Consider the following 27,503-nt stretch of genomic DNA (forward strand, 5'->3'; position numbering starts at 1 on the left):
CAGAAGTGGCTTCGGGACAAGTCTCTGAATGTCCTTAAGTGGCCCAGCCAGAGCCTGGAATTGAACGCGATCGAACATCTCTGGAGAGACCTGAAAATTGCTTTGCAGCGACACTCCCCAGCCAACCTGACAGAGCTTGAGAGGATCTGCAGAGAAGAATGGGAGAAACTCCCCAAATACAGTTGTGCCAAGCTAGTATCCTCATACCCAAGAAGACTCAAGGCTGTAATCACTGCCGAAGGAGCTTCAACAAAGTACTGAGCAAAGGGTCTGAATACTTATGTAAATGTGATATTTCAGTTTTTTTAAATTATAAATTAGCAAACATTTCTAAAAAACTGTTATTGCTTTGTCATTATGGGCTATTGTGTGTAGATTGATGAGGGAAAAGTGAAGGGGTCTGAATACTTTCCGCATGCTCTGTAGATGGGAAAGAGAGAAAATTGACATGGTATTATCACTAAGTAACCAGTATATATACAGGTATTCTGGTTGGTAATGGTGTACATGTCGAGGAAAATACTGCATAAGACATTGAGGAGACATTGAAGAGCTGAGTGGAGAATACTCACGTGTACTTGGAGAGGAAGCCATAGGTGGAGTTGACTCCTTACGTCTCCTAGTTGAACATCTCACTGGCATCCCAGACATTAGACTAATGGAGAGAGATACAAGGGAATGGGGGTTGGTGTGTGTGTTGCAGTGTGTGACTCAATGTGTGCAACCAGAGTGGTATACTATGAAGCAAGCTAGATCTAGTCAGGCTTTTATAAAAGCTAGCCAACTTTAGTTAGCTTCCCATTCCAGGTCAGGCGTCATCCGTACTACAATATTATCACTCGCATATTATGAAAAACTGCTCCTGAACTTCTTCTAAGATATTATGGTGGTCCGTAAAGAAACGTTAGAGGTGCATGCCATCACCTACTGTACTGGAGTGTGTAGTCTGTCACAGTTTACAGACTAAATGAATAAAAAAAAAACATTAAGAAAAACTCAACCTAATCATGTACTACTAAGAAAATAAAGAAAGAGCCCTACTAACGACTAAGAGCTGTACCATTTTGAAAACCAACCACTTTAGGCTGCCATTGACATCCATGTTGTTTCATTCCATTTCAAATTGTTATAGTGCACAGTAATACTTTTGGTGGCAGGTTATGTGCTATTATCAGACCTTCCACAAAAAAAACATGGAAATTAACACAAAACTATGTTTTAAGTGAAATATTAGCATTTGTCTGAAGCCAAAAAAGACAGGAAATTCTAAGCTAATTTGACCTTAGCACTAACAAGGCATTTCAGCATAAGCAACTTGACTACTACTTGTCAGGTGTGTGCATACTGGTAGCGAAGTCAGGTGCAGGAGAGCCGAGATCTGTGAACAGGCGCACACTTTATTGAGGCAAAAGTGCAAAACGCGCAAAACAGTCACAAGAATTATGTTTAACAATAAACATCTTCGTGAAAATTACCATGGAAAAAACAAACCAGTCTGGCGCGTCAACAATAAACACGTAACACAAACAATCTTTCACAAAGACATGACGGGGAACAGAGGAATAAATACATGTAGATTGATTGGGGAATGAAAACCAGGTGTGCAGGGAACAAGACAAAACAAATGGATACATGAAAAATGGAGCGGCTAGAAAGCCGTCGACCGCTGAATGCCGCCCGAACAAGGAGAGGAGCTGACTTCGGCGGAAGTCGTGACACTACTAGAGTACTGTAGCTTTATTGATCTACTGTACTTCAACAACAGATGTACTCACATTGGATGGGTTGATTAGGATTCAAACCTCTCAAACAGCCTAATGCATACTCTTAGAGTACGTTTACCCAATTAATGTACTTGTTAACGTAAGCTTATTTTTTTCATGTAAGATGCATATCTGCCATTAGGTAATCTGTGCAATGATCCTAATCTTAATGTATACAAATTGGTTCTTAAAGGGGCAATCTGCAGTTCAAACAACAAAGCCACACCCACCACTGTTTTGGTCAAAATCTGAAGAATTCGGGGTGGAGAAATGTTACCACTCTCAAATTCATAAGCACTCTGTAAACAAAATAAAAATGTGGACCATGTTCAGAGGCTAACTTTTTTTTTTTTATGACATTGTTTATAAACAATTGAGTTGATCAAGTAAATATTTTTGGTTCTGATTGGGAATGACAATAGGACAAAGCTCTTGACTTCAAGAATCAATGGGTGTGTGTAAATAATTGAAAAGTAAAAAAATGTATGAAGCAATCACAGATTGACCCTTTTTAATACTATACCTTATAAATGTTTCGAGCATAGCGTAACTTTCTTACCCTATCATAACCCAAAATATAAGGTTGCATTACTCCATTGTTTATAACAGGAACATAAACCATGTATAGCTTCCAAATATGTTCAAAAGCTGTCAACTACACTACTGTTCAAAAGTTTGTATTCACTTAGAAATGTCCTTGTTTTTGAAAGTAAAGCATATTTTTTGGTCCATTAAAATAACATCAAATTGATCAGAAATACAGTGTAGACATTGTTAATGTTGTAAATGACTATTGTAGCTGGAAATGGCAGATTTTCTGGAATATCTACATAGGCGTAAAGAGGCCCATTATCAGCAACCATCACTCCTGTGTTCCAATGGCACGTTGTGTTAGCTAATCCAAGTTTATCATTTTAAAAGGCTAATTGATCATTAGAAAACTCTTTTGCATTTATGTTAGCACAGATGAAAACTCTTGAGGTGATTAAAGAAGCAATACAACTGGCCTTCTCCCATCAAGTTCTTTGTAGGAGATGGAAGGCTGACATTACTGAGCAGGAGATGGTCAAACTCATTCTTAAGAACATGGTTCCCCGCCTTGCTAGTCAATTTCGAGAACGTGTGCAGAATGTGGATGATCTGGTATGTCTTGGGACTCAGTTTGAGAAGGACTGGAAGCACCACCTCCAAACTAAAAACCCTGTTCCCTCATCCCAGTATACCCATAACTCTCCTGGGGCTAAGCCGTCTCAGCTATTTGTGCCCAAGACAAAAGTCCAGTGATGTGTTGGAGGTGTAAAGTCCAATATCCTCCAGGTTCTTGCCCCCTCTATGGCCAGCGTCAGGACTCAGGAAAAGGTCAGAAAGGACAGAAGACCGGCAGTCTGGACAGGCATAGTGGCTTGCATACAATTGGGTCAGCCTTAATGCCCACTATGAAGCCTTTAGACAGCACAACTAGCGGTCTTATTCCTATTCCGCAACAACTATTGGTTCCTCTGACTGTTAGGAACTGGAGAGGGAAGGCCATAGTTGACACAGGAGCAACCTACACACTGATGCAAGAGGCCCTCAAAAAACTCCAAGAGGAGATGGAATACACAGCACCAATTACTGCGTCTTCATTTCCTCTACATTGAGTGACCAGAAAATCCAAGTATACCATGCCAATCCCATGAGTGGCCATCTTGGAGTTTTTAAGACTTACCGAAGACTACAGAGGTGGTTTAATGGCCAGGCATGTGGGTTGATACCCGGAAGTTTGTACAGAAGTGTGAAGTCTGCCAGAAATACAAACCAGACATTGGCAGACCTGCCGGGAAAATGCAGCAGACCGTGGTGAACCATCCAAATGAAATGTTGGGAATTGACCTCATGGGACCTTTTCCTCCCAGCCGGGAGACTCGGAATTATTTTTTATTGGTGGTAGTGGACTTCTACACACACTGGGTGGAGTTGTTTCCTGTCCGCAAAGCCACTGCATCAGCCATTGCTCTAATTCTGCAAAGGGAGGTCTTTACCAGATTCGGGATTCCAGACCAAATCCTCTCTGACCGAGGTCCGCAGTTCATATCAGGAATCTACAAAGAGCTCTGTACCTACTGGGGTGTAATTGCCAAGTTGACCACAGCCTACCATCCTCAGACCAACCTGACCGAGAGGGTAAACCGAACCCTGAAGGGGATGATTGCTTCATTTGTGGGGGATCAGCACACAAGGTGGGATCAGCATCTTCCTGAATTTCCACCTTGCTAGCCAGAGTGGAGGTCAGCAAAATCCAAGCCAAACAACGACAGCTGAGAAACTATGACAAACATAGACGAGACAGGTGTTTCCCACCCAAGTCTCGTGTCTGGGTACGTTCACATCATCTGTCAAAGGCGTCTAAGAAGTTCACTGCCAAGCTGGCTTCGAGATGGAAAGGTCCATACCGTGTGGTGCAGCAGTTGGGACCAGTGAACTACTTGGTCTGTTTGGAGGACACTGGGGAAGACGGTGCATGTTGTTGACCTAAAGCCTTGCTACCCTATGGCAGAAGGGCTGGATCGCAGGCAAAAGCAACACCTGCAGGACCTCTTCGTGGAGGACTCTGATGATGAGGACTTCCCTGGTTTTGTGTAGCAGGAACATGAACCTCTCAAAGCCTGCATCCTATCTGTTTCTACAGGCTTTGTTTTTTTCATGGGGGGAGGAGTGTGGCGAAATCCTGCATGGAGCCTTCACCGTGCGCTGCGACTTTAAGAGCGCATCAGCAGTAAGGAAGGAGGAAATAAAGACCGCTCTTTCAGCTCTCTGGGGAGTGGCTCTTGATTGGCGCAACAGTTTGATTGTGTGTGCTATGCTGCAGATGTCCTTATTTATTTTCAGCGTGTGTAGTTTATAAAGTATTTAACTCAATCATCGGTGTGACCCCTCTAGGTCGTGGTTGTTATCGTTTGGGACCGCACCTGATTAGTAGCAACATTGTTGCGAAGCTTTGACATACACGCCATCGGACGGTCAGACAAGACAACTGCAAGCCTAAAGACCACAGCTAAGATCTCTCTTGTTCTCTTTCTCTTCCCTCTCGTTCCAGTGCTTTACCCTGCAACAGACTTTCTATTTTTCAACTGCACTTCCCATTGATGTTCATTGGAGCTGAACTATTATTGCCCTGCTAGAAGTATTTGGGTTGACATTTTCGTTAAAAGGGAGGTTGCTTGCAAGTTATGGATTGTTATTTGAGCTGTATTGAGGTGGGGTGTACTAATGACATGTGGCCGAGAAGATTGTGGACATTTTTAAGGCCTTTGTTTTGTCTATGAACACCCCCCACATTCATACCCTCTGCACTCCTCCACTGGAAGATAATACAGATTATTGCAAATCCTCTGTTGATGACTGGGTTCTTTCTTGTAAGTTGTTTCTATGAAGTTGCTGTTCAATTGCTCTGCCATTTATTATTATTATTGTATGAGGTATTCTTGGTGGGGTTACCCCTGTGCTGTGACGTGGGTTTTATAGGGTGTGTATTCTCTTTTCTCTCCACTGGCTATCTGGTAAACAGGCTACACTCTAGGCAGTCTCTTCTGCTGATATGTGTGGGTCTGGTAGTGGTACTCTCTATTCTACTCTTTTCCTTTCGGCATGGTTAATACCTGCCTGGCGCCCCAACAAAATCTTTATCTTTACCCCTCTCTAATAAATACCGCTACAAGCAGAAAAGGGCATCTTAATTGACAAGGTCTCATCCCCACCCACTCATGCACAGAAATACACTCAGGCACACACAAATGTTTGTTTTAACGATAGCGAGGCTATGTACAGGGGGTACCGGTATAGAGTCAATGTCAAGGTAATATATACATGTGGGTAGAGCTATTAAAGTGACTTATGCATAGATAATAACAGAGTAGCATCAGTGTAAAAAGAAGGGGGTGGGGGGGGCAATGCAAATAGTCTGAGTAACCATTTGATTAGATGTTCAGTAGTCTTATGGCTTGGGGGGTAGAAGCTGTTTAGAAGCCTCTTGAGCCTAGACTTGACGCTCCGGTATCGCTTGCCGTGCGGTAGCAGAGAGAACCAAACAATTGATTCCCATTCAAAATCCTATTTTATTTAACTCCTTACCTTCAACCTAACCTTAACCGTAACACTAACCCAAACCTTCATCTTAATACTAACCTTAACTCCTAACCTTAATTCTAACACTAACTCCTAAGCCTAAAATAGGCTTTTTCCTTGTGAGGACTTCTGGTCCCTACAAGAATGGTAAAACTAAACACGCACACACATTCAAGTACATAAACGAACATAATACGTGGGTGATGTTATTTTTTTTCTTCACTGATGGCTCTTAGGATACCTTTCATTTTTCTCTGTTATTTTAGTCAACAGTGTTTAGTATTATTCACCAAAGTTCATCATGTTTGTGTGTGTGTAAGTGTTCTCTGGCTTTTCTCTCTACTTTACTACACCATCATGCACCCTAGCCAGTATGAGGGGGAGGTAGGGTTCTTCTGACCGTAGTCCCGCCAGCTCACCACTACACACGCACACGCACACACACACGGCTATGTTTTTGTTACTTGTCAGGACTTTTTGGGGAGTAAAAATGTATTCCCATTCAAAATCATTTTTTTTCTGAACTGTTAAACCTAACCTTAACACCAAACCCTAAACCTTTAAACCTAAAAGAGCATTTTTACTATGAAGACTTCCCTGAGCGACGATATGTCTGAGAAAATCAAATCAAATATTTGTCACATGCGCCGAATACAACAGGTGAAGACCTTACAATGAAATGCTTACTTACAAGCCCTTAACCAACAATGCAGTTTTAAGAAAAATACCTAAGAAAATAAGAAATAACAGTAAAAAAGAATTAAGAGCAGCAGTAAAATAACAAAAGCGAGGCTATATACAGGGAGCACCGATACAATGTGCGGGGCACCGGTTAATCGAGGTAATGCATGTAGGTAGCGTTATTAAAGTGAATTATGCATAGATAATAACAGAGAGTAGCAGCAGTGTAAAAAGAAGGAAATAGTCTGAGTAGCCATTTGGTTAGATGTTCAGTAGTCTTATGACTTGGGGGTAGAAGCTGTTAAGAAGCCTTTTGGACCTTAATTTGGCGCTCTGGTACCGCTTGTGGTGCTGTTGCAGAGAGAACAGTTTATGACTAGGGTGGCTGGAGTCTTTGACCATTTTTATAGCCTTACTCTGACACCGCCTGGCATAGAGGTCCTGGATGGCAAGAAGTTTGGCCCCTGTGATGTACTGGGCCGTACACACTACTCTTTGTAGTGCCTTGCGGTCGAAGGCCGAGTAGTTGCCATACCAGGCAGTGACGATACCAGTCAGGATGCACTCAATTGTGCAGCTGTAGAACCTTTTGAGGATCTGAAGACCCAGCAGTCTCCCTTTCCTTCATTTCTTTGGTTCAGCTCCAGTCCTCCAATGTCAAAAAGTTCCATTGGAAATGTCTTCTCCCCTCCACAACCCTTGATCCTACCTGTGCTGTGTAGATTTATGTCTAAACTAACTGATGAGGCTGAAAAGGAGGGAAGGTGAGGAAAATTAGAAAAAGGAGAGGGTGGAAAGGAATAGAGCGAGATAGATAGTGGGAGAAAAACAAATGAGTGAGATATCAAATCATAAGAGCGAAAAAGAGGGAGGAAAACAAAATAAAAGAGACATTCTTCTGACAGAACATGAACACCTGTGCTGTCTGGGAGTTGATATAGTTGTGTGTGATGGAGACAGATTGTCCTGTGATTGTTCATTTTGGAGCACAGGTTATTGATGTCATCTGCTGGAATTTTTGGAATAACAAAAACAAGACAAATAGAAACCAAATGAATAGATGAGCTTTACTTCATGTGCCCCAGGAAACTTTTCACTGCCACAGAGAGAAAAAATATTAAAAACTGCTTTGATTTGTTTGATCGGTCAAACGGCAAACACATAGGGGATACATTTGAGATAAATGTCAGATTTCTAGAGTGTTTTTGTTTTCGGAAAGCACACTAATAATAAAACTCAAGATATGTGGGGAATGTTTTTCTGCAAATGTCTAATTGATGTCAAAATTTGAATGTTAGGTTAGAGTGAAGTTCACATTCAATGTAACCTATGAATGTCCTGGTGTGAACCTGTTTGAATAGCTCAATGCTTCTAGAGGACTTTGTAGCATCCTAGCTGTAGTGGTTAGTCTCATGTAATGCTTTTGCCAACTCCTTACCCTCTCACCTCAAACGCTGTAGTTTTACATGTTTCTTTCTCTCTTAACACTGAGAATTTGATGTGTGTGTGTGTGTGTGTGTGTGTGTGTGTGTGTGTGCGTGTCTGCGTGTGTCTGCGTGTTCGTGCATGTGTGTGTCTTCCACAGGTCAAGGTCCATAAGTGGAGCATCTTCCGGTCTCTCCACTAGCCCTCTCAGCAGCCCACGGGTAAGTACCTCTCCCCAATCTCCCCCCAAGCCCCCATCTCACCCCCTTTTATCAGGACCCCTGTGTTTTCCCTCAGGCATCACACAGGCCACCCTTAAACCTGCTGCCTGTCTACGCCTTGATTGGTATTTGTTTTTATGTCATCACATGAGACAAACACAGTTAGCGTAGCTAGATGTTCCTGACCAGGATAACTGAGGATAGGAGCTTGGCCTGAAACAAATACAGGATCTACACTGGAATTACTTAGGCATTAGTCATACAACATAGAAGAAAAATGATAGTGTCCCTATTAATGCATGTGCCAGAGGATGGTCTAGTGGTAGTGCTGCAGCCCCTGGACCACATTATGTCTCAGGTGGCAGGGGTTCGATTTACCAACGTTCCCGAGATCTTATGACAATCTACGGTAACTTTGGTAATTTACACAAATAACTTTAAAGAATGTATTCCTATATAGTATAAATATATATATATCTGTGTATAAATTGTCCATGAATTTCTAGTGGATGGTTCTAGAAAAAATTGCCTAATTAATGAAAATTACAAACATTGCATTATTTTTAAATTAACTCTGCAACTCTTCCAACTATTTACTTTTTTCACAACTGCCACCAATTTGGCAGCAAAACATTTACAATAAAGACATAATTGACATCGTAAAATGAAAAAAAGTGTGTACATTATCTTTGTTGGGGATATTTAATGCTGAAATCCTCATTAAACACCAATGGTATTCATTAAATTTATAGATTTTATTTAGGATAATGTTTTATAACTTCATCATTCTATTTTATTATTTAATATATTATTTATATATAATACATAATAAATATATATAATAATAAATATGTATTTATATATTATTTAAATATTATTTATGTATTTGTATATGTGATAAGGCCACACAGAGGGCCAGAGATAATTACAGACACCTGTGATAATCTGAAGACCCCAAAAAAGCCACTTGATGTCATCTGATAAAAATATTTTAAAAAGTTACCAAATACCTGGTAGTTTGCTGGTAAAGTTTCCAGCCCCCATTGCAACCCTACGCCACTCACTTCCTGTACTAGTTCCCTCTCACCTACAGTGCCTTGCAAAAGTAATCATCCCCCTTGGCGTTTTTCCTATTTTGTTGCATTACAACCTGTAATTTAAATAGGTTTTTATTTGGATTTCATGTCATGGACAGACACAAAATAGTCCAAATTGGTGAAGTGAAATGAAAAAAAAAAAAACTTGTTTCCAAAACGTATAAAAAGCGGAAAAGTGGTGCGTGCATATGTATTCACCACCTTTGCTATGAAGCCCCTAAATAAGATCTGGTGCAACCAATTACCTTCAGAAGTCACATAATTAGTTAGATTGCACACATGATCTGTCACATGCATATACCTGTTCTGAAAGGCCCCAGAGTCTGCAACACCACCTAGCAAGCGGCACCATGAAGACCAAGGAGCTCTCCAAACAGGTCAAGGACAAAGTTGTGGAGAAGTACAGATCAGGGTTGGGTTATAAAAAAAAATATCCTAAACTTTGAACATCCCACGGAGCACCATTAAATTCATTATTAAAAAATTGAAAGAATATGGCACCACAACAAACTTGCCAAGACTCACGGACCAGGCAAGGAGGGCATTAAAGATTGCTGTACACCAGCGGAACCCATCCAACTTGAGGGAGCTGGAGCAGTTTTGCCTTGGAGAATGGGCAAAAATCCCAGTGGCTAGATGTGCCAAGCCTATACAGACATACCCTAAGAGACTTGCAGCTGTAATTGCTGCAAAAGGTGGCACTACAAAGTATTGACTTTGGGAGGGTGAATAGTGATGCACGCTCAAGTTTTCAGTTTTTTTTGTCTTATTTCTTCTTTGTTTCACAATAAAAAATATTTTGCATCTTCAAAGTGGTAGGCATGTTGTGTAAATCAAATGATGCAAACCCCCCAAAAATATATTTTAATTCCACGTTGTAAGGCAACAAAATAGGAAAAATGCCAAGGGGGGTGAATACTTTCGCAAGCCACTGTATCTCCCGATTGAAAATAAATAAACGATGCCAAAGGGCAATAGCAAAGAAAAAATAGTTATGTCTCTTTTTGGATAAACATAGATATTTCCATAAAGTTTTTGATTATTTTGACGTAAAGTGTTTGCAGTATTTGCATATGACGTGAAGTCTTTTCACACAATACTAAATGTAATTTCATAATCAAGATTCAAGATGGACATTTAGGTTAACAGAGAGCTGTGTCACTGAGTTTAGCTCTATGGCTTACCATTCACTCCATTAGGCTTTGTGTGAGGCCTGCTCTCTCCCACCAAGTTGAGATAAATCCCCTAGGGCCCCCTGCATGGAGCCACATGCACACTTGCATGCATACACACCCACACACTAAAGATAACCAAACGTTACTATTTTCTTCTTAAAGCCCCTCTCTCTTTTCTGTCAAGGTTATTCTGTTATTATCCTGTCTTCTGTTCTCCATGGAACTGAGACACGTAGAAATCCAGCTCAGGCAATTCTGAAAAATACAAAATCCCAGTTTTTCCTGATTAGCACAAGGAGAAGGCTTGTGGCCTTTTCGTCCAACTAGACTGGGGCTAGAAGATTAGCCAGACTACCAGGATGAGCTGCTTGCGCCACACACACACACACACATGCACATGTGCGCACACACACACACACACAAACATGTTAGCAAGCACACACACAGCCTCTCAGGGTGATCTGAAAGGAAAATTGATTCCTGAAATCCAGCATTAAACTGGCATACTGGTTTCATGAAGTGATTCCATGTAAAGGCTTTTCAAGGCTTTTGCTCAAGTTCCTATTGGGCTGTAAGGCAAGGGTTTCCCAGGACACAAGGAGTGAGTGAAGATAGAGTTGTTCAATATAGACCCACACTAATGAAAATAGATTAGCACGAGAAGGCCTACACACACACACACACACACACACACACACACACACTGACACATACCAAATTAAATGTAACCATTAATGCTGTTGCAACAATCAAATAAAAAAAATACTATTTTTACTAAGGAAGTCATTGAGCTGTTTAAAAAACGGTTTCAAGAATTTGGATTATAAAGGGGAGCAAGGCCCTTAACCCTAATTGCTCCCATAAATCCCTCTGGATAAGAGCATCTGGTAAATGGAATGCATACTCTGATTACTAGCAGGCTTCATTAGACCAGAAGGAGAGCACACATATAGTCCCCGCATTGGTTGCCTGTTAGTTTCAGATATTCTTTAATTGCTTTATTGGTTTTTAAAGCCCTTTGTGACTTTGCACCCAAATATAGACTAGCGTTCAAAAGTTTGGGGTCACTTAGAAATGTCCTTGTTTTTTAAAGAAAAACATATTTTTTTGTCCATTAAAATAACATCAAATTGATTAGAAATACAGTATAGACATTGTTAATGTTGTAAATGACTATTGTAGCAGGAAACGGCAGATTTTTATGGAATATCTACATAGGCGTAGAGGCCCATTATCAGCAACCATCACTCCTGTGTTCCAATGGCACGTTGTGTTAGCTAATCCAAGTTTATCATTTTAAAAGGCCAATTGATCATTAGAAAAGCCTTTTGCAATTATGTTAGCACAGCTGAAAACTGTTGAGCTGATTTTAAAGAAGCAATACAACTGGCATTCTTTAGACTAGTTGAGTATCTGGAGCATCAGCATTTGTGGGTTCGATTACAGGCTCAAAATGGCCAGAAACAAAGGAACTTTCTTCTGAAACTCGTCAGTCTATTCTTGTTCTGAGAAATGAAGGCTATTCCATTTGAGAAAATGCCAAGAAACAGAAGATCTCGTACAACGCTGTGTACTACTCCCTTCATAGAAGAGCGCAAACTGGCTCCTACCAGAATAGAAAGAGGAGTGGGAGGCCCCGGTGCACAACTGAGCAAGAGGACAAGTACATTAGAGTGTCTAGTTTGAGAAACAGACGCCTCACAAGTCCTCAACTGGCAACTTAATTAAATAGTACCCGCAAAACACCAGTCTCAACATCAACAGTGAAGAGGCGACTCCGGGATGCTGGCCAAATTTATTACAAATAAAAACAGTAATACCTTATTTACATATTTATTCATACAATTTGCTATGAGACTTGAAATTGAGCTCAGGTGCATCCTGTATCCATTGATCATCCTTGAGATGTTTCTACAACTTCATTGGAGTCCACCTGTGGTAAATTCAATTGATTGGACATGATTTGGAAAGGCATACACCTGTCAATTTAAGGTTCCACAGTTGACAGTGCATGTCAGAGCAGAAACCAAGCCTCCACCATTCTTAAATGGAAGAAGTTTGGAACCACCAAGACTCTTCCTAGAGCTATTCACCCGGCCAAACTGACCAATTGGGGGAGAAGGGCCTTGGTCAGGGAGGTAACCAAGAACCCATGGTCACTCTGACAGAGCTCCAGAGTTCATCTGTGGAGATTGGACAACCATCTCTGCAGCACTCACCAATCAGGCCTTTATGATAGAGTTGCCAGACAGGAGAAACTCCTCAGTAAAAGGTACATGACAGCCTGCTTGAAGTTTGCCATAAGGCACCTAAAGGACTCTCAGACCATGAGAAACTAGATTCTCTGGTCTGATTTAACCAAGATTGAACTCTTTGTCCTGAATACCAAGCGTCACATCTGGAGGAAACCTGGCACCATCCCTACGGTGAAGCGTGTTGGTGGCAGCATCATGTTGTGAGGATGTTTTTCAGTGGCAGGGACTTGGAGACTTGTCAGGATCGAGGGACAGAAGAACAGAGCAAAGTACAGAGAGATCCTTGATGAAAACCTGCTCCAGAGCGCTCAGGACCTCAGACTGGGGTGAAGGTTCACCTTCCAACAGGACAATGACCCTAAGCACACAGGCAAGACAATGCAGGACTGGCTTCGGGATGAGTCTCTGAATGTCCTAGAGTGGCCCAGCCAGAGCCCGAACTTGAACCCAATCAAACATCTCTGGAGAGAACTGAAAATAGCTGTGAAGCAACACTCCCCAGCCAACCTGACAGAGCTTGAGAGGATCTTCAGAAAAGACTGGAAGAAACTCCCCAAATACACGTGGTCCAAGCTTGTAGCGTCCTACCCAAGAAGACTCGAGGCTGTAATCACTGCAAAAGGCGCCTCAACAAAGTACTGAGTAAAGAGTCTTAATACTTATGTAAATGTGTATTTTCAATTTCTAAAAACCTGTTTTTGCTTTGTCATTATGGGTTATTGTGTGTAGATTGATGAGGGGGAAAAAACGTTTTAAACAATTTTAGATGATAAGGCTGTAACGTAACAAAATGTGGAAAATGTCAAGGGGTCTGAATACTTTCCGAATGCTCTGTATATAGACATAGTTTAGTCCCTAAAATAAGTAAAATTCCTATTCATTAAAAAATATATAATGATTCACAATCTTTTTGTATCTCTCAGATATAGAACAGACACTTCAGAACAAACTTAATTTTGATTGTTTGTTTTATATCTGTTGTTCCATGTAGTGAATCGGTTATTCACTGCGTTTCTATGGGTTAATAGCAGTAATTCAGTGTTTCATCATTGGTATGACCGTCCTGAAACAATTCCATATGTTAGCTTAGTAGAACCGCCCCTTTTTGCAATTTAAAATGAACCATAATCCCAACTCATGACATTACTACCCTGCATGATTTTGCAACCAGGTTCAATGCTAGCTAGCTATTCAAGCAAATGTGTCTGAGATACGAAGAATAAGGTTGTACAAATAGCATTAGCTAGCAAGCCAGCCAGCTAATATTAGCTAGCTAACAGTACACTTTAACTTAAAATGAAACCACTTCCTGTCAAAATTAGAAACATATAATATCTGAAAATGTAGCTAGCTAGACCATCCTACCGTTATACATCATGGTTGGACACGTCTACTGCCGGATGCCATGGTTGCCCTTAGTTTGAAGATGCAATCTGGAGACTGGTGTTTTCTCCATCTCCTTAGCTATCAAACTCGAATTCCACTGATTTCAAAACTCCTCCAGAAAGTGGAGAGCATACACATAACGTTAACTAACAGTACACTTTAACTTGACATTAGGTTTTTGCAAGTTATACTATGCAGTATTTTTTTTAAGCTGTGTTAGACAGATTACCTATACATACTGACCAGCTCAAATAGACAGAAGCATGCTATATATATGGCAGACCAATCCAAACTCATCTCTCAGCATGTCCAGCCCACTCATTATCTTAGCCAATCATGGCAAGCGGGAAGGATGCTGACTTTTTCTCTGGCTAAACCAACAAGGCTCGTAATTTAACCATTTTATTTGTATTTACAGATGGCATACAAGTTTGTTATTAAGGCACATGAAAGTTCACATGTTCGAGAAGGCATTTCTGCCAAAAAATGCATTTTGATAAAAAATATATATATATTCCATTCAAATGGCTCTCCTGTGAAGTAGTGACCCACGACATACGCCTAGTTTCCTGAAATGGGTCACATATTTTCTTTAATAAAAAAAAAAACAAGATGGCATTTCAACAATTCATTATTACCAAATCCTACTTTCTGTGAGCATTTTGAAATTTAACTAAATTAATTCATAATGACAATAATTCAGTCGACCCACAGATTCTATGAGATGACACCAAAGGTTTTATTAAAAATAATGCAACTGCTTTTGTATCTGGGTTGAATAAATCACAATTAAAGAAGATATCAGCATTCTTAACAAACCCTTTTTAGACCAGATAGCTACTTCCTCTTTCCAAAGTCAAGACAAAACGGAATTTATTGTTAAGACAGAGAGCAGAGTTTGCCATCCATCGCATTAGACTCAAACATTACTTCCATGGTAATCAGTCTAGTCGTTTACTGGCCAACCAGCTACTTCAATAAACAACTGTACACCTCTGATTGTAAATCCACACCAAGCCAGACTAAGTCCTTTCTAAAATAACTCCTCTTCTCTCAACAGAGGAATCCATGTCACTGGGAGCCCAAATATCTCTCAATGAACTCAAAAGGGCATTGGATAGCACCTTCTCACTATCGCCCCTATCTTTGATAAACACAGATATTAAACTGTTTTCCAAAATGTTGTCGTGTCAAGACTTACTTACCCAAATTGGTCCACATGGACCAAAGCGGGTTTGTTAAAAACGTTTATGTTCGGATAACCTCCGTTGACTATTACATTTCTGAAACGCTTCATCAGAAGCAACAGCTTTTTGGGCTGTATTCTCTCGATGCAGAAAATGCTTTGAATGGTCATATAAGTTCAGTTCAACTCAGTTCAGAATGTCTAAAAGCAGCAGACAAGGCAATCAAATTTCTCCTTCGCTATTTTTATTATCCATGGAACCCCTGGCCCAGGCAATTTCTCAATTGAAGGAAATAACACAAATTTCCCTCAAATCTACCGATCACTTAATTTCATTATACACAGACAATATTTTACTATATCTAGACAATGTTTCTCAATCGCTCCCCAACCTATTGAAGATCATAGATAAATCCAGCTTCATCTCAAGTTATACCATTTATGTAACCAAATCAGCCCTTCTGCCTCTCAAGACTCCATCTGCACTTATCTGGTGTTTCTATCACTGCTCGATTTGGGTAACACTTTACTTGACACCCAGCGTCATAACACTTTATGACATAGTCATAACCGTGCCATAATATGTCATAACAGCTGACATAACTTGTCATGGCATATGTATTTAGATCTGTTGTGACATATATTGTGTTATTTTATGGCTAGTTATGACGCCTACATAAACCCACAAAACCTACTACACAAGGCAAAACATTCCATTGCACCATTGCCTACGTGTCAACAGTATGTTTATGTTATATACATTTTTAAAATTGACCATATTAAATTATAATTGTAAGTGTACACATATTGATGTCAGACATGCACCTACCCTAACGATATATTGCTGATGTCTGGGATGAATGCAGGAGCATTGTTATGACACTGGGTGTCAAGTGTTAACACAATTTATTTTAATGTCTAATAGAACTGGTCTATATTTTCCAACAATATTTATTAAGAGCTGTCATTATATTGTGAGGAACTGCAGTTTTATCAGAATTCTTTTTTGTTTTGTCTTTTTAGATATATTAGTAGATATATTTCCTTCCTTAGATAAAACCGTTGCCAGAAACATTAACAGAATGCTCAAATCAATTAAATCTGACTTCAGTAGATGGAATAACATCCTTTTACAGAATATCTATTGTCAACATGTATATATTGCCACGGCTGAATTTCTGTAGGTCAATGCTTCCCATGGTTCCCCCTTCTGGCGATTGGGATTATTTTATTCATAGTGCGATTTCAAAATGTATGTGGCAAGGTAGGCGACCCATGATAAAATTAACAAATGTCTTGGGGGTATGATATTTGTGTGTCTAACCTTCTCACTCATCATTGTTCACGATTCATTCAGGATTATCCGTAATCATGGTAGCATCCACATTAATGTAGAAGTGTTTAGCGGCATATTATGTTCTTATTTACAATAAAAGTGACTCTAAAATGACACACTACATTATTTACCATTTGGCACAACGTAATCTGAAAGACCCCTAAAACAAACAGCAAATGCATTCAACAAGTTTGTAAATTTGCAAGCTTGACATAATCATTGTGTGCTAGTAATATTGTACCAAATACTAAACTTTTGACTACTTTAATACACATATAAGTGCATTTGTCCGAATACTTTTGGTCCCCTAAAATGTGTACAAAAAGTTTTGTGATTTCTAAACTGAAAATACCCTTAAATTAAAGCTGACAGTCTGCACTGTAACTTCATAGTCATTGTATCATTTCAAGTCCACAGTGCTGGAGTACAGAGCCAAAACAACAACAAAAATAGTATATATAGAGTATACAAAACATTAAGGACACCTGCTCTTTCCATGACATAGACTGACTAGGTGAATCCAGGGAAAAAGCTATGATCCCTTATTGATGTCACTTGTTAAATCCACTTCAATCAGTGTACTGTAGATGAAGGGGAGGAGACAGGTTAAAGAAGGAATTTTAAGCCTTGCGACAATTGAGACACGGATTGTGTATGTGTGCCATTCAGAAGGTGAATGGTCAAGGCAAAATATTTGAGTGCCTTTGAACGGGGTATGTTAGTAGGTGCCAGGTGCACCGGTTTGTCAAGACATGTTGGCTGGGTGGGGTTGGGGGAATGGGATGGGATGGGATGGGAGGTTCGGGGGAGGCCGACGTATTTTTTTTAATATAGACTGTTTATTGAATTTATTATTACTGAAACTTTATATGTTCAAAATGATCAAATACTTTGTAGTTATGTACCTTTTTGTAAAAAAAAATTTGGTAATACTTTACTTCACACCGGCATCATAACACGTTATGACATGGTCATAACCATGTCCTAATATTTCACAACAGCTGGCCTGTCACCTGTTGTGACATATATTGCATCATTTTATGGCTGATTATGACACCTACATTCATTCAAATGTATTTTTTTAAACAAATGTTTATTTTCGTTTGAAAGTTTTTCTTAAGTCCTTTGTTGTTGTTGGAATTTTTTACAGTCATGTTTTTTTTCAATCATAATTTAAATAACTTGCAGAAAATACACTTTATGACACTGTCATGAAGCATTATGACCATCTTGTGTCACTTAGACTAAGAAAATGCACTTTGACCCTGTCAAGAAGCATTATGACCATCCTGTGCAATTTTACTTGGACTAAGAAAGTACACTTTATGACAGCATTGGGGAGGTGCATGTCTGACATCAATATGTGCGTAATTACAATGATAATTTAACATGGTCAATTTCAGAAAGTGTTATATGTCATAAACATACTGTTGACAAGTCGGCTGTGGTGTAATGGAATGTTTTGCCGTGTGTGGAAGGATTTGTGGGTTTTGACACTCTTATGTAGGTGTCATAACAGCCATAAAATAACTACCGTGGTAGGTTTTGTGGCATTTGACACTCTTATGTAGGTGTCATAACCAGCCATAAAATAATGCAATATATGTCCCAACATATCTAAATATTTGTGTCATGATAGTATTATGACCATATTATGAAAGGTTAAGTCAGCTGTTATGACACATTTTGACATGGTTATGACTGTGTCATGACACTTGGTGTCAAGTAAAGTGTTACCATTTTTTTTAAATCTTGTGGCAGCCCACAGGTACAGTGTTGGAAGTAATGAATAGAAAATACTGTATATGAACAGAATATTAAATACACATTGTCACAAAAAAATATGATTACTTAAAGACCACCTTTTTAGCTGACCTTATACTTAGTGTGCTTGTAGTCATACTATCTATTTTATCCCATTCTATATATCTTATTTACTTGTATTTATTTTATTTTCTCTATTTAATAATTGTTTTACTATTTTGATTCATGTCATTTAGAAAACTTTTTAGTTTTTTTTATCTTTCTCAACTTGTATTATTCTATTTTGTTAAGCACTTTGAAGTACATCCAGCGTAAGCAATGTACTCTATGTTTTGATTAAGAGAGACATTTAGAAGCCATTTCTCCGTGGGTTTTCACCTCTGTAGCTAGGTTTCCACCCAATTGGCGACATTTTCATGCGAATATTTAAAAATGTGCAAAAAGAAAATATGCACATTTTCCCACCAGTGGTATGTTTCCACCAAACTGACTTGTTGCAGATTAAAATCAGTGCCTGATGATGTGGTGCACACAGTTTTTAGGTACCGAATAAAAATCTAAAGTTCAATGTGTTTCCATCGCACTTTCAACTCTACCGATAGCTTTGTCACACAAACTCTGTTAAATAGCAAATGTGCCTACTCTGGTCATGGCACATGTGCTCTAGGCAAAAACTTGCAGATACAGTGCAGGTAGGCTTGTCTACCTGATGAGATTTTATGGATAAGAGTGAGAATATTTGTATTTACAGTGTGTTCAGACCCCTTCATTTTGTTACTTTATAGCCTTATTTCTAAAATGGGTAAAAAAATAAGTAAAACTATGACAAATTTGAAAACCATATTTTCAATTTTTTTGCAAACATATTACAAATAAAAAAACAGAAATACCTTATTTATGTATTTACGTATTCAGACCGTTTGCTATGAGACAAGAAAATGAGCTCAGGTGCATCCTGTTTCCATTGATCATCCTTAAGATGTTTCTACAACTTGTTGGAGTCCACCTGGGGTAAATTCAATTGATTGGACATGATTTGGAAAGGCACACACCTGTCTATATAAGGTCCCAGAGTTGACAGTGCATGTCAGAGCAAAAACCAAGCCATGAGCTCCAAGGAATTATCCGTATAGCTCAGAGACAGGATTGTGTCGACGCACAGATCTTGGGAATGGTACCAAAAGATTTCTGCAGCATTGAATGCCCCAAGAACACAGTGGCATCTATCATTCTTAGACAGAAGTTTGGAACCACCAAGACTCTTCTAGAGCTGGCCTCCCGGCCAAACTGAATAATCAGGGGAGAAGGGCCTTGGTCAGGGAGGTGACCAAGATCCCGATGGTCGCTCTGACAGAGCTCCAGAGTTCCTCTGTGGAGATGGGAGAACCTTCCAGAAGGACAATCAATATTCTCCGGTCTGATGAAACCAAGACTGAACTCTTTGGCCTGAATGCCTAGCGTCACGTCTGTAGGAAACTTGGCACCATCCCTATGGTGAAGCAGGCACTGGGAGACTGGTTAGGATCAAAGGAAAGATTAATGGAGCCAAGTACAGAGAGATCCTTGATGAAAACCTGCTCCAGAGCGCTCAGGACCTCAGGCTGGGGTGAAGGGTCACCTTCCAACAGGGCAACGACCCTAAGCATACACCCAAGCGAACGCAGGAGTGGCTTCGGGATGAGTCTCTGAATATCTTTGAGTGGCCCAGCAAGAACCCGGACTTGAACCCGATTGAACATCTCTGGAGAGACCTAAAAATAGCTGTGCAGCAACACTCACCATCCAACCTGACAGAGCTTGAGAGGATCTGCAGAGAAAATGGGAGAAACTCCCGAAATACAGGTGTGCCATGCTTGTAGCGTCATACACAAGCACACTCGATGCTGTAATCGCTGCCAAAGGTGCTTCAACAATGTACTGAGTAAAGGGTGTAAATACTTATGTAAATGTTATATTTCAGTTTTCTTTTTCAGAAATTAGCAAACATTTCTAAAAACCTGTTTTCCTTGTCATTATGGGGTATTGTGTGTAGATTGATTGATTGACAGAAAAAAATGATTTAATACATTTTACAATTAAGACTGTAACGTAACAAAATGTGGAAAAAGTCAAGGGGTCTGAACACTTTCCGAAAGCACTGTATTTAATACGTACCCTAATAAACTGCATGATTTCCCGAGTTGTAGTAGGAGGACCACAAACCATATCATTGCGTGACTCCAAGTTTACTTTAACATGATGGTTATTATATCAATATTTGCCATTTCTCGCCTAATGCATTTTACAGACACAAAAATAGATCCCACCACGTCAAACAAACAGATGATCTGTCTGCAATTATAACATTTTACCTAAACTTCCTGTTCCATCATAGCTGTCATGATTTTATTTTATACAGTATGACTTCATTCACATTAAAACTGTGGATGGAAACGTGGTTTGTGTCTCACTTGAGAGTGTTTGTTACTACATAATCAGAAGAAGTGGTGCACTCATAACTATGAAGTATTTTAAAAAGTTTAAAAAAATTCTAAGCGGCAACCAGCAGTTGAAACAATAGCGAAGCGTTTTCCCCGCCCATTTCAGTAAAAAGCTGAGGGTGTCAGGTATGCGTAAGTGGCTGCAAGGGAGTCAGGCGCAGGAGAGCAGGTATTTGGTAGCACACGGAGACTTTTATTCAGTCGAACCAAAGCACATGGCACAATGAACACGAAATACAAAATGGGTATACATAACCCAGCGCAACCAGACTAACGTGCGCATACATCAACACAGATAAACAATACCACACAAAGACATGGGGGAAACAGAGGGTTAAATACACAACACATAATGAGGTACAATGAGAACCAGGTGTGCGGAAAAACGAGACAGAACAAATGGAAAATAAAAAATGGATCGGCGATGGCTAGAAGGCCGGTGACGTCGACCACCGAACACCGCACGAACAAGGAGAGGCATTGACTTCGGCAGAAGTCGTGACAGAGGGACTGGGCTGGAGAAATGTAACCACTCTTAAATTCATAGTCAGAGCTATGGATGCAAGGACTGACCATCCATTATATAAAAATAATAGTTTGAACCATATTTTAAAGCTTTATAGTATTTGTTTACATTTACTTTGTTTACAAACATTGGAGTTAAATAAGCTCAGGCCTAGATTCAATCAAATCAAGCATTAACTGGTGATAGCCGACACCTGCATAGTTGATGGTTTGGTGGTGTCGGAGGTGTAACTGCATTGGAGCTGTCAAATCGGTGAGCAGCTGCTCTTGATCATTGTCACGAAGCCTCACTCATCCCACTCATGTTAGAAGTTCAGAACGAGAAAATGTAGGCTTTATAGAAATAATGACGCTCAAATTGACTATCATTCAACTAAATATTGAGGATTTCTATCAGCCTAATCGAGGTGTAGATTACATCTTACATTCCAGTGTTGGCTTGAAAACAAGGCTGCGTTGGATTTATCTCAATGCGACTCCGTGCTGCCAATGTCAATGTCAGCTTTAGGTATAATGCCATGAGCTGCTTGTGGATTTGACAGATCTAAGTAAGTTCCAACTCGGACACCGTCAAAACATCAGCTATGAGGATATAGGCTCAAATGGATCTGATTGTATTAGGCTCTTATATTTTGGGTTCTGATGGGGTACAACAGTTGAGCTAAGCTCACGAGGCACTAATAAGTTATATTCTTCAAGAATCAATGGTTACATATCATTCATTTATAAGTCCAAAAATGGATGTGGCAACTGCAGATTGCCCCTTTAAAGAATAAAAAGGTATACCAGGCCAAGTGTCCATGGTTTTCATGTCTCAGCAAAAGCCTTGCTCACGCAGCTAGCCTGCCTTGTCTTTCACACAGAACCTCTGTGTGTGTTTGCTTGCTTTGGTCACTGACAGCACATCACCTTATATCACATGCCAATATAAAGTAAACCTTTTCGTGTCATACTTTTGCACTTTTTTTTAACATCTGTCTGTTTTGAATGCTTGCGATGTTGTTGTTTTGTTTTTCTGTTTACACTGTTTGTCCCATGGTCTTGTTGCCGTTCTACTTGGCCGATTGGCTGAATGAGCTAACCGACTCCGTGTTTGTTCTTCTTTTGTCTTTTTCTTTATATACCCCTCCCTCCATCCATCCATCATTACTGTATCACACCTCACCTGCCTATCTGTGCCTGGCTGTCTCTCTCGCTGCTCGCTTTGTGGCTGTATGCTCTGCGTTGAATCTGCATGTGTGGGCATTTGTGTGTGTGTTCGTCTGTGTGTCTTTGTGCACCCCCTGCTTTTGGTACTGTTCATATTATGTGTATGCTCCCTTCTTTCTACCCAAAATGTAGCCTCTCAGAAAGTTCTGTGTACCCCCCCCGTCTCCAGACTTTTCCCAGTCGCCCAACTCCAGCCCCTGCCCCTCCCCCGAGCCCCTTGCCCCCCACACCAACTGGACAGTTGCTCACCGCGCCCCCACCCCCAACTCCCTGGCCCCGGACAGCGGGCAGCTGCAACCACCCGACCCCAGAAACCAAACCCTCCCGGCCAAGCCCAAACTGCTGCCCAAGCCCCTTGCGTCCACCCACTCCAACCCCCTTCTGGAGACCCCCTCCCTCGGTCCAGTGATGGTGCCCACCAAGTCGGAGACCTCTACCCCCTGCCAGCCCCCATCCCCCTCCTCCTCCGCCACCTCTGTCACATCTCTCAGAGCACCACCGAGCAGCCCCATGGGGCAGTGGTGCCCTGCTCTCACCACGCCCTCCCCCACAACCCCCCAGTTCTCTGTCACCCATGCCCACGACGCGGTGCCCCTCTCGCCCATTCGATGGCACCCCTTCCACCCAGTGGCGCCCTCGCCCACCCCCTCTCCCTCTCACTCGGGCACTGACTACGGTCCCAAATCTATCCCCCTCATACAGGTTACCCCTCACCCATCCCCCCGGGGCAGCCCCCTCCCCACCCCCAAGGGCACCCCTGTGCACACACCCAAGGAGAGCCCGGCGGGCACGCCCAACCCCACGCCGCCCCCCAGCCCATCTATCGGCGGCATGCCCTGGAGGACACGCCTCAACTCCATCAAGAACAGCTTCCTGGGCTCGCCGCGCTTTCACCGCAGGAAACTACAAGGTACTGAGGGAGGAAAAAGCACAGAAATGGGTTTCCTAAAGCCTTCAAAGTTAAAATAGTCATTCCTTTTTGTTCACAACTCAGCTGCACAGCTGCGAGAAAACAATTATAAAATCAATGTTTGACAGTCAATCTTTTGTGAGTAAATGAACAACATTTGTTACATTAAGAACTTTGTTGTTCTGAGTATAGATCTGCAAGAGAAATAAAGTACTACTTTAGCTATGAAGGCTTTGGGAAAGCCAGCTCTGATTGTTACTTTATGAGAGCAGGCTGCATGCATTTGGGCTCCCGAGTGGCGCAGCGGTCTAAGGCACTGCATCTCCGTGCTAGAGGCGTCACTACAGACCCTTGTTCGATTCGAGGCTGTATCACAACCGGCTGTGATTGGGAGTCCCATAGGACGGTGCACAATTGGCCCAGCATCGTCTGGGTTAGGGTTTGGCTGGGGTAGGCCGTCATTGTAAATAAACATTTGTTCTTAACTGACTTGCCTAGTTAAATAAAGGTTAAAAAAAATGCAACAAGCGTTTGATCCCCTTTCTAACCTTTGCGCTTTCTCTAACCTGTGACCTTGCTTCTCTCTACCCAGTTCCCACACAAGAGGAGATGTCCAGCCTCACACCAGAGTCTTCCCCAGAGTAAGTACCTTTACCTTTCCTCTCCATCTCAACACAACACACTCCTTACATACGACACACTGACTAACGTAACACACACACGCACACAAACACAGCACCACCCCAGAGTAAGTACCTTTACCTGTCTTCTCCAATTCCACATAACACAGTACACACACACCAACAAAGTAGTATCAATAGAGCCCTTAGGAGTAATAGTAGAGCCCTTACGACTAGGATCATCAACTAGATTCAGCCGTGGGCCAATTCTTTCTTGAGCGGATGGTCGGGTGGCCGGCACATAATTATAAATAAATTGTAGACTGAAAATTGACCGCAATAAGCCCAAACAGATATAATATTTAATTAAAACGCAATCATTTCAAACCTTGCTTACATTTATATACAATCACGTGTTTCTCTATTATGCGTTGGAATACTTGGGAACAGATTTCCAAAATTAAATCACTTGGAGCTGATATCCTGGTGTCGTTTCTGTCCAACAATGAAAATAAAATAAAAAGTTATGTGTGTGTGTGTGTGTGTGTGTGTGTGTGTATATATATATATATATTTATCTATATATTTATATTTATTTAAATTCAATAAAACTAGTTGGGGAACCCGGCTTAAGAGCAATAGAAGACAGAACTTAGGACCAATAGAATACCCCTTAAAAGACTTTAGGAACAATAGAAAATATCTTAGGAGTGATAGTAGAGCCCTTAGGAGCAATGTAAGAGTAAACTAAATATAAAGATGCTGTTGTATATCCTACCCTAGGAAATACAAAGGCAGCATCTCACCAGACTCATCCCCAGAGTAAGTATTCAGACTCATCCCCACACCACAGTTCTCTCTCTCTCTCGCGCGCTCTCACTCTCTCTCACGCTCTCACTCTCTCTCACTCTCTCTCACTCTCTCTCACTCTCTCTCACTCTCTCTCACTCATTTGGCAGGAGGTTAGATAATGCATTTCAGTTTCCACCTCAGTTTGTGGGCAGTGTGCACATAGCCTGTCTCTCTTGAGAGCCAGGTCTTCCTACAGCGGCCTCTCTCAATAGCAAGGCTATGCTCACTGAATCTGTACATTGTCAAAGCGTTCCCCTTAAGGATCGGACCCTTTTTCGCCTAAAATGACATACCCAAATCTAACTGCCTGTAGCTCAGGACCTGAAGCAAGCATATTCTTGATACCATTTGAAAGGAAACACTTTGAAGGTTGTGGAAATATGAAATTAATGTATGAGAATATAACACATTAGATCTGGTAAAAGATTTTTTTAAATTCCCCCATCATCTTGAAATGCAAGAGAAAGGACATTATATGATAACGTTTGGATATAAGACCGTTGGTATCTCACCAGCATTACTACCAGAAGTACGACTTTCCCGAATTGGATCCTTTGTTTATACCCCCCCAGGGCAATTGAACCCAGATGCTGCTCCGAGATGCCACCAGCGGAGAAGAGGTATTCGGAGTGAACTTCTAGTCCGACTCATAAGGCCTGCACACCATCCACCGCTTCCAAGTATATTACTCACTAATGTTCAGTGCCTGGACAATAAAATAGACAAGCTCAGGGTGAGGATCTCTTTCCATAGAGACATCAGGGACTGTAGCATACTCAGTTTCACGGAATCATGGATCTCTCCAGATATACTGTCCCTGTCAATACAGCCAGCTGGGTTCTCAGTACATCATGCAGACAGGAATAAAGAACTTTCTGGGAAGAAGAAAGGCGGTGGTGTATGGTTCATGATTAACTGCTCATGATGTGATTGTGATAATGTACAGGAACTCAAGTCCTTTTGTTCATCCAACCTAGAATACCTCACATCAAATGCCACCTGTATTACCTCCCAAGAGGTTATAGTTACAGCCGTGTATATTCCCCCTCAACCTGATACCACGACGGCCCTCAAGGAACTACACTGAACTTTGTGCAAACTGGAAACCACATATCCTGAGGGCACATTTATTCTAGCAGGGGATTTTAACAAGGCAAATTTGAGGAAAACGCTTCCGAAGTTCTATCAACAGTACTCGCGCTTCAAAAATTCTCAAAATGTGTTACTCTCCCTTCCGGGCTGGCTACAAGGCCCTCCACCGCCCTCCTTTGGCAAATCAGATCACGACTCTATTCTGCTCCTCCCTTCCTATAGGCAGAAACTCAAACAGGAAGTACCCGTGCTAAGGTCTATTCAACACTGGTCTGACCAATCGGAATCCATACTTCAAGATTGTTTTGATCACGCAGATTGGGATATGTTCCGGGTTTCCTCTGAGAATAACATTGACGTATAAACGGACACAGTGACTGAGTTCATCAGGAAGGGGATGTTGTTCCCACTGTGACTATTAAAACCTACCCAAACCAAAAACCGTGGATAGATGGCAGCATTCGCGCAAAACGGAAGGCGCGGGCCATCGCATTTAATCACGTCAAGGTGACTGGGAATATGGTTGAATACCAACAGTGTCTTCCTTGTGGCTCATTTGGTAGAGCATGGTGTGTGCAACGCCAGGGTTGTGGGTTCGATTCCCATGGGGGGGCCAATACAAAAAACAAAAAAAATGCATGAAATGTATGTATTCACTACTGTAAGTCGTTCTGGATAAGAGCGTCTGCTAAAATGACTAAAATGTAAATGTAAAATGATTACCTCCGTAAGGCAATCAAACAGGTACAACATCAGTACAGAGACAAAATGGAGTCTCAATTCAACGGCTCAGACACGAGATGTATGTGGCAGTGTCTACAGACGATAACAGATAACACAGGGAAAACCAGCCACGTGGCGGACACCGACCTCTTGCTCCCAGACAAACTAAACCCCATCCTCGTCTGCATCTCCACTACGCTGATCCTCAACACAAGCCCCACGTGATCAGCCCGCTCCTGTATTCCCTGTTCACCTCCAACTCAATCATCAAGTTTGCAGACGACACAACAGTAGTAGGCCTGATTACCAACAATGACGAGATAGCCTACAGGGAGGAGATGAGGACCCTGGCAGAGTGGTGGCAGGAAACTAACCTCTCCCATAACATCAACAAAACAAAGGAACTGATCATGGACTTCAGGAGACAGCAGAGGGAGCATGCCCCTATCCACATTGACGGGGCCGCAGTGGAGAAGGTGAACAGTTTCAAGTTCCTCTGTGTACACATCACTGATAATCTGAAATGGTCCACCCACACAGACGGTGTGGTGAAGAAGGCGCAACAACGCCTCTTCAACCTCAGGAGGCTGAAGAAATCCGTCTTGGCCCCTAAGACCCTCACAAACTTTTACAGATGCACAATAGAGAGCACCCTGTCAGGCTGTATCACCGCCTAGTATGGAAACTGCACAGCCCGCA

The 27,503-nt window shown here is 41.3% G+C and overlaps 1 protein-coding gene across 1 annotated transcript in view; it reads left to right on the forward strand.

The window, feature by feature from the left end:
- Positions 1-27,503, forward strand: part of brsk2a (BR serine/threonine kinase 2a) — a 506,659-nt gene that overhangs the window by 452,771 nt on the left and 26,385 nt on the right. Inside the window, exons 13-15 of the mRNA XM_029758477.1 lie at positions 8,134-8,194; positions 23,310-23,517; positions 24,110-24,158. Coding sequence (XP_029614337.1) covers positions 8,134-8,194; positions 23,310-23,517; positions 24,110-24,158 — 318 coding nt within the window. The remainder of the gene's footprint in view (positions 1-8,133; positions 8,195-23,309; positions 23,518-24,109; positions 24,159-27,503) is intronic.

This window comes from Salmo trutta, chromosome 7 (genome assembly GCF_901001165.1).
Source record: "Salmo trutta chromosome 7, fSalTru1.1, whole genome shotgun sequence".
Taxonomy (NCBI): domain Eukaryota; kingdom Metazoa; phylum Chordata; class Actinopteri; order Salmoniformes; family Salmonidae; genus Salmo; species Salmo trutta.